This window comes from Siniperca chuatsi, linkage group LG1, assembly GCF_020085105.1.
Source record: "Siniperca chuatsi isolate FFG_IHB_CAS linkage group LG1, ASM2008510v1, whole genome shotgun sequence".
In the NCBI taxonomy this organism is placed as follows: Eukaryota; Metazoa; Chordata; class Actinopteri; order Centrarchiformes; family Sinipercidae; genus Siniperca; species Siniperca chuatsi.
In genome coordinates this window covers 16,662,618-16,671,199 of record NC_058042.1, presented here as the reverse complement: position 1 = coordinate 16,671,199, position 8,582 = coordinate 16,662,618, and the positions used below count along the sequence as shown (strand labels likewise).

Sequence of the window (8,582 nt, the reverse complement as noted above, 5' to 3'; positions counted from 1 at the left end):
GTTCACCTACATTTCTCCTTCAATATTATAACAAACCTGACTGCTGCTTCTCCTCAAACCCCCTGCCATCACTTTCTGATACATCCGTTAGTTTAAAAAAAAACAAAAAACACTTGAGTTAAAAAACAAACAAACACTTGAGTGCCTTCATCTTGCAGAACTGTTTCTCCACAGCTGAGAAAGTGAAAACCAGTCCCCTCATTGGTTACCCTCTGGGTTTGGCTTTTCATTTTCAACCATCTCCTGAGCTCATTTGCTCTGCAAATACTTGCCAAAATTAAAGACACACGCCTTGCTTTCTTCGTCCATTAAGGCTGTGTGCCTACTTAAGACCTGTGGCTTCTCATTTAATGAGTTGCTGCACATCACAGGCAGCCAACGTGTTATTAACGCTCAGAGAACTGACCTTAAAATGTACAGAGATGAGGTTATTAAAATTATTCTTAGTGATACGATGCTGTATTTCAAATGAGATTTCACCAGGTGGGCGCAGCTTTGACTGTGACAAAGCAAAGTAGGAGGTTTTTCTTGACCGTCTCTGCAGGTTCAAGGTTGGTGGTGTCGGGTAGACAAGGCTAGGCTTCAGTATGTGGACACATGTCATAAATAACCTGAGCAGCCTAACACAATCTTGAACAACAGTCCTGCAACAATTACTACAGTGTAGAGCCTTATGCAGAATGTGGCCAAAAGATCTCTGCATGCACAGTTCTGTTCAGGTACATTACCATGAGCTATAGAAACAGGTAGGTTTAATGGTCTCCCTGAAGAGAAAAGACTCTCTGTTATGTGATTTAGGTGAGAATTGAAGACAAAGTCCATTTCATGTTTTATTGCTCATTATCTGATGATTTAAGGGCTATTCTTTTTTATGATATAAAATGTCTGACTTCTGATGAGTTCTTCTGGATGAATGATTATAAGAAACTTGAGCTGTGTTTTGGGAAGGTAACCTTGTTTGTGACTGATTTATTTGAAGAGCCTGGCACAAGAGACAAAGTTCTTAGTTTCTAAGATAATGTTATATTTAAAAAGTTGTGTTCATGTCAAATGTTGTGACAGCTGAAACAGTTTTTTTTTATTTTTTTGGTGTCCATGTGGGTTGGGCACTTGTATGTGTCACAGTCTGTCATGTTCTCTCCAGCCACTCCCCTTCACTCTGCACTCCCTCACCTGAGCTCTGATTCCCTTCACCTGTTACCAGTACAGACCTGCGTCCAATTAGCACTCCACTCCCCAATAAAACCCAGCTCCTCACCACAGTCTGGGTCCGGTCTCGTTTAGACCTCGTGTTTCCCTGACGCTACAACGCCTTGGACTAACCCACGAAAAGAACGAAATTCCTACCAGCCTCGAGTGCCTTGACCCCGGCTCCTGTTACTCCAGTTCTCCATGTGTGTCACTCCAGCTCCAGTTCCTGAGTGTCTTCAGTCTCCCGTGAGTTTGCCTCTTCAGCTCCTGGTCCCGTGTGTCTTCAGTCTCCCGTGTGTGTGTCACTCCGATTCCCAGCCCTGTGTGAACCTACTCACCTGTATCCAGCCACACTACTCCAGAGCTCCACGATCTCCAGTGAAAGAACTGTATACTTCCATCCATTATCTGTTCATTCACCTCGTGTCTCAATAAACCATATCAGTATCTTCCCTGTGTCTCCGGTCTGTACTGTCCGTAACAGTATGTGCATGACACAATAAATAAATAAAAAAAACTACCAGCAAATGTATTAAATTATAAGGTGTTCATTGTATTTTGTCCCCACCAGCTCCGCTGAACAACACTGTGTAATATAGACGGTGTAGTCCCTCATTCGTCCAGGAGTGTTCCATCGTAGAAAAGGTTTCAGTTGTAGTCATCTGGACACTGTTTTCAGAATCAAGATGTTTCGGCTCCCATCCAGAAGTCATTCTCAATTGTGAAACTAGTCTGAGAACTCAGAAATTTAAGCTACTCTGTGTTGTTTAGGCCCTGCCCTCAGGGAGGAGTCTTCCTGATTGTCTGTCTGCTGTTTACCCTGCCTAGTTACCGTTTACAGTTTACCACACTGTATTAACACCATGGTCAAGCCAATCATATGCTAATCAGGTACTTAACAGTGATGAGGGAGGTGCAGCCAGAAAACAATAGGCCTGATTACTGGGCCATCATGGAAAAAAATAAGGTCAGTTTCAGGTGAAACTAGGCAGGGTAAGCAACACAGATTAGCTTAAATTTCTAAGTTCTCAGACCATTTTCACAATAGAGAATGACTTCCGGATGGGAGCCGAAACGTCTTGATTCTGAAAACAGTGTCCAGATGACTACGACTGGAACCTTTTCTACGACTGTGTAATACAATTCAGTCCTATATAAACACCATGAAGTATCATTTACCAGAGTCAGCTCCTCCCTCAACCATTCTTAACCAAAAAATAATTATTGCAGGATTGTCGAGTTGGATTACATTAGATTGTACAGGCATCTGTGATACTGTGTCCACCTGTTGTAGATTAATTAGATGTGTGAGGCGATTCTGAGTCTTGTGCTTTGTTTGCTGCCTTGCATTTCACTCGTTTCATCATGTATTACAGCACTTCATTTTGTCATGTGAATGATTAGCGAGATCGAGAAAGGTTCACGCTTTCTCTCTGTGAAGTCCTTTGAGACGTATACTTGTGACGAAAGGCTCTCTGAATAAATGAGCTTGAGCTTAATGTGATTCTCGTCTCACAGTCCTTAATACCTTAATATGTGGGTTTATTTAAAAGTGAAAATATTTATAACACTTCAGTGTAGAGTAAAAAAAAAGACCTTCAGCTGTTGACAATGAAGACTAGTAATATTACTTGAATCCACTCAAGTTTTTTAACAAGGTGGAGGTGATAAAAAGTCATATGGAGACTGAATATACCGGTGTAATCTCCATAAAGAAAACTGCATCCAACTGATTCTTGTGTAAATGTTTTATGTGTAAAAATTATAAGAATAAGAGTATTAGCGTTGCCATTTTCCATGTATGAACACACATACTGCTCAGAAAGAAAGGCCAGTTTCTGTCACGTGACATGAATTGTTTTAGTTAATAGTTTTCCTTCATTTAATTGCTGTTTGAACTGCTTAGAAGTTGTTAAAATATTTAGTTCCTGATCAAAAAATGTCTAAAATTGGAAATCATGCAGCATACAAAAGAGTTACTTTTAGGTAAATCTACACATGTACAGTACATGTCTGTGTGCACGTGTCAGCATGTATATATATATGTATTTAGATCTGTCTGTGTGTGGATTAATCTGTAGTTATATAACTACCTGTGGATATACTCATGCTAAAACTTACTTCCAAACTGGGGAGCAGCCTCACACCTGGCACCGAAGCGACTTTATATTCATTTCAGTGGTGTAAAGATTTTTTGAAACTCAAATTAATGACTTTTTCAGGTTCCTGTACAACAATCAGCAGTGTGCACCAGTTAAACATCTGTTAATTGAAAGTGATCCTGTGTCTCGGGAGAAACTTAATTTTTCTTGACGACCCCCTGCCCACAGAGAGTTCAGAGTCATGGGTTAGCCTCCAACACTGCATGAAGGGTGTCAGCCATTTCTACCATTTAATGGGGGGATTGTAAGACAATCAGGGGGTCAGCCTCAGAACAGCACCTTGTGAAGCTGGTAGGGATTCAGTGTCTTTCTCCAAATCTCTGCGTCAGTGTGGAGAAACTTTTTATCGACAAATTCTCTATAATTTATAGGCGTTAATTAAAGGCGTAATTTCAGGAGAGGGTTTAAAAGTTAAAATTTATCACAATTATTTACTTATCTTTCCTGGTTTGTCAAGACCTAATTCGTACATGTCAAGTATGTGGTTTTTTGATTAATTGTTGCTGTCTCCATAGCTGAGGAACTAAAACTGCTAGTGTCTTTGTCTCTGGGACCTCACAGTGTTGATTATAGGATAACCTCTCACACACACTAATTAATCTGCCCAGAAGGAGACCATTTGTTCAGACTAAATGTGACAGCTGCTTGGCTGGGTGGATCACTCAGCGGGAGGATCGTTGGTCCCCAATACCAACCTCAAAGTGTCCCTGAGGCTGGCTCCAATTCAAAAGAAATCGATAGAAGTTGCAGGTCTAACACCTGCAGGTGTTTATGGCTTGTCAGTTAAATGTGTACATGGCTTTGAGATCGTCTTCATGACGACGCTTTCTGTTACCAGGACATCCAGTGATTGTATTCACAAGGACGAGCTTTGTTTTCCAGTACTTCCCTTTAAACAGAGAAGAAGGTCATAACATAAGGCGAAACCAGAGCTGAAACTACTCACCAATGACACTCATACATCATGGTGTACCACACTGTTAGTTAGAAAACAAGCTAATCTTTGAATCAGTCCTTTAGTGTGACTGTTGGTGTCTTAGCCGAGGTATCATTATAATTTCAATCCACATTAATTGTATTCATCTCTACGCTGTGCGCAGTTTGCAGTCTGAGAAGCTTCACATAGGCCATTTGAACTCACTATGAGGCACTATCCCAAGATTTGATTAGAATAATTAAGTGCTTGTCAGATTTCAATTAAATATTTCTCCAGCTCACATTTCAAATGTATATTTTGTGAAAGTGGAAATGTAGTCCACCCTGTGTGAGGAAACTGGTGCAAGGCAGAATATTTGGCTGGTTAAATCCCTAATGTATCATGGTACTAATATGTAGCCACAGTACAATTACATCAAAAATACACTTTGTGAGTGACAGCTACGTTAAATAAAAATCCTGCAGACTTTGGAACTGCAACGATTATTTTCATTTTCAAATTATTTTCTTGATTAATTAACAAAGAGCTGAAACGATTAGATGATTGATCCATTGGTCAATTGACAGGAAATTAAGGGCCAATTATTTTGATAATCAATTCATGTCAAACACTCTCTGGTTCCATCTTCTTAAATGTAAGGATTTGCTGCTTCTCTCTGTTTCATATCATTGCAAACTGAATATTTTGGCCACCTTGGGCTCTGACAAACAGCGATGGACATTATTGACGTTTTATAGACCGTAGACCAAAGTCCTCACGTTTGAGAAGCTTAAACTGGGAAATGTTTGGCTGAGAAAAATTACTTTTAATCTATTTAAACATTTAATCAATTTTCAACAAAGTTGCAGATTACTTTTCTGTCAAATGACTTATCAGTTAATTGACTAATCGTTTATACTCTAGCAGACTTACATAAGTCCATAATCAGCATTTCAACCTTTTATAATGGACCTTCAGTAAAACACAGTTTGTACCATCAAATGCACCTTCAATAGAATCTCATGTGTTAAAATGAGATCAAATGAGTAAAAAAGTGAGAAAACACTTTTTCATCACATCCATGTAACTAGCAAATACAAAAACCGCAAACTATTGCAAACTAAAAAAACTACCTTTTTGCACTGTGGCAGGTCTGTTAGCTGAGATGAATGGGCAGCATGCTCCTGCATTGCATCTCACAGCCATAAATGGCTGCTGCTGAGCCGACAGGACAGAGGAGGTGGTCTGTCATGAGATCTGGACTATGGAGGAAAGGCTAAATCAGGTAACACTGGTGCTCGTTGACTGATAAAATAAATTAGACAATTATTGATGCCAATTCCAGTATATTAATGTGAAGTGATAGATATGCATCAGAGCTTTTTCTGTTTTAAATGGCAACATATTACCAGGTGTCAAATCAATTTACTGTTCTCTATAATTAAGGTGTATGATAGCAGCCGGCCACAAAGAAGACGATTCAATTGCATTTTGCTCCGAAAAGGCAGTGACTGTTGATATTACTGCAAACAAAGGAGTTTGTCAGTGTTTTGTGTTGTTTTCTTTCCCTGTCATACTTCACAAACATGCTGTAGTCAACCAGGCAAAATATGGGAAATAAAGTGTCATAATAATGCTGTTTATTCCATTTGTCAAAATTATTCATGTATTATATTGATGTAACATTTATTCATTCATCATCAAATATAATACTTTCACTCTGGCAGCCTGCTGTGTTGTAGCTGTCTGGCAGATTGGATGACAAAGACTGTTATTAGCAAATAATCATCTGGCAAAGATGACACTGGAAAATATTGTCAAAACACAATCAAGAATTTTGGTCAAAATATAGTAAAAGACCTGACGTTCATTCAGATACTGCAGTGCATTCAAAGGATCCTCAGTTACAGACAAATGCAAGATGTCTTTAATCAAATAAAATTATCTGGACCACATGCAAGAAATGACATGCCAGCCAGCCTCAGATACACAGAAAAGGAAAATAAAGAAACAGCTGTCAGACACACCGAATTCAGAGGCTCTGCTGCACCGAGCATATTACACTCTTGCAGATATGAGAATTAGTGCATTGAGGGTGAACGTGGGCAAAACCCTCTTCACAATGGGTACATTTAAAGCTTTTTTCCTTTTTTGCCAGCCATTTAACAAACCTCTATTCTCCTCCTCAGGCTGCAAAAATAGGCGTCCAAACTGAAAATTCCACAGTTTAAACTCCAATAATCACCTCATGCCACAAAAAGGGGACCTACACAGAAGCGATAACAATCCAAACTTGCCTGCAGTATTTGCCCTTTGAGTAGTTCTACTGAAATTAGTCTGCCTGGTATCTTTCCCTGCACAGGTCTAATTTCAGCAGCATGTGAGATGAGTGCAGCCTCTTCTCTGCATTCTGTGTGTCTCATAGTGAGCTGGACTAGAACCAGACCTACAGTTTTACATGACCCCACCACACCTTGATCTCTCATGGAGACCCGTTGTCTCTATCTCGTGGCTTCATCCAGTATTGCAGCAAGAAATCTACTACTTCATGTTCGCAATGACTCCAAAAGTGTTTTCTACTCGTGCATGAGACTATAAATAACCAACAACTCTGAGATTCTGCGCTTCAGTTGGATTTGTCTCACTGCTCGAGGACAGAAATCACACATCAGATGTGCAGTGTGTGGCGCAAATATCTCGCTGTTTGGACAGAAATGGGTTATAACTCTCTGCGTCCTGGTCCATGGAAATAGTCCGGTCAGATCCACTTTCACAGTGAATCAGTGCGCAGTGGGTACGCGTGCAGCAGGGGCGGCTGTCAGTCCTCACCATCCTTCCCATTGGCTGCAGCAGGATGCTCGGCGTCTCTCCTGTTTCCTTGATCCTCAAATGCAACTCGACGGAGGTTTACGATGGAGCGAGAGAAGGAACCTTCACCTGTAGATATTTGACATTAACCTGCGTTTCACTATCGACACAAAAAACAAAAAAGCACACGGCACTTTTGAAGTAAAGCCTCTACGCTTCGGATATTGCATCGCTGCAGAGTCGCTGGAAATAACTTCATTATTCCAGTTTTTTGCGGGCGACTGTCGCCCTGTCCTTCGTTGTGACGGGATACTGCAGGCTGTATGGAGGCATGTCGGCATGGCTTGCACCAGGAGAACCAAAACTTTGGTGTCCACATGCGTGATCCTGAGCGGCATGACCAACATTGTTTGCCTGCTCTATGTCGGATGGGTTACTAATTACATCGCCAATATTTACATCAAAGTCCCGATGCCTTTACCGGAGAGAAAGTTAGAGGGTGACAAAAGAGGTGACACTCTTCGGATCATGGAGAGGCTCGATCGGCTGGAGAATGTGGTCAACCAGCACATCCAAGGTAAAGCCGCCACATTAAGTTACCTGCACCTACACCATCTGGGATCCATTTAACAAAAAGTTTTAATAGGCGAATAGCTTTACTTGCAAGGTGCTGTTGTGCGTTTGCATTGTCTGTTTTTGGGAATGGATACAGCAGGAACTTCTGTTGTCTGTTAAAGATCAGGTTATTTGGAGGGTGTGATGGAAGACAAAGGACTGTAAGAAAAGGATTAAGACGGTGAGGCTGTAACCTTACATACTTTAAAGTGGCACTACATATACGAGCTAAATAATGAGTTATAAGTAGGCTGCAATATAAGAAAATCGTATTATAATTCTTCCATAAATAGATAAAATAAAAGTAGATTTTTAAAAAGTATGATAATATCACTATAAGGATGCTGTTGAGTACACTTTAAAGCTACAGCATTGCTCTCCTGATTTACAGACAGTGAAATAATCTCATGTCTCATTCATACTGTTAAATACATGCTTTTGCCTTTTGATTAAGGTTCATTTGAATGTTCCTCATGCTGAAACCAGCTGCATATTCTTTAGAAAAGTGCACAACATGAAGCTCCTCATATCTTGAACTGCACTCCACCTGAAAATGTAGTGTGACACAACATTATGCATCCTTATTGAAAGCCAAAATGCATGTGAAAAAGTGTTTAGTGCTGGCAGTAGAAAAAAAAATCGACATTAAAATACACTTACAACACAGTGTATTGGTCAGATTCCACGCTGGAGTACGTCTGATTACGAGTGTGGAGAAGTTGCTAAGAGAATTTTCTGATCTGTCTGTCCTTCAGCTACTTCTTATTTGAGCAAATTTAATTGGGAATATTTATGAAAGGGTTAAAAATCTCTGCTCCTATTATATTATTTAATTCAAACTTTTAGGAATGTCTGGAATCCTCAATCTCAAATTCCTTCCTTGTTTTCCT

General features: G+C 40.1%; 1 protein-coding gene across 1 annotated transcript in view; it reads left to right on the top strand.

Annotated features, from left to right (window-relative positions):
- The first annotated feature begins 5,942 nt into the window (after window positions 1–5,942).
- galnt18b (UDP-N-acetyl-alpha-D-galactosamine:polypeptide N-acetylgalactosaminyltransferase 18b) overlaps window positions 5,943–8,582 on the top strand; it is a 105,412-nt gene continuing 102,772 nt past the window's right edge. Inside the window, exon 1 of the mRNA XM_044198618.1 lies at window positions 5,943–7,654. Coding sequence (XP_044054553.1) covers window positions 7,417–7,654 — 238 coding nt within the window. The 5' untranslated portion in view covers window positions 5,943–7,416. The remainder of the gene's footprint in view (window positions 7,655–8,582) is intronic.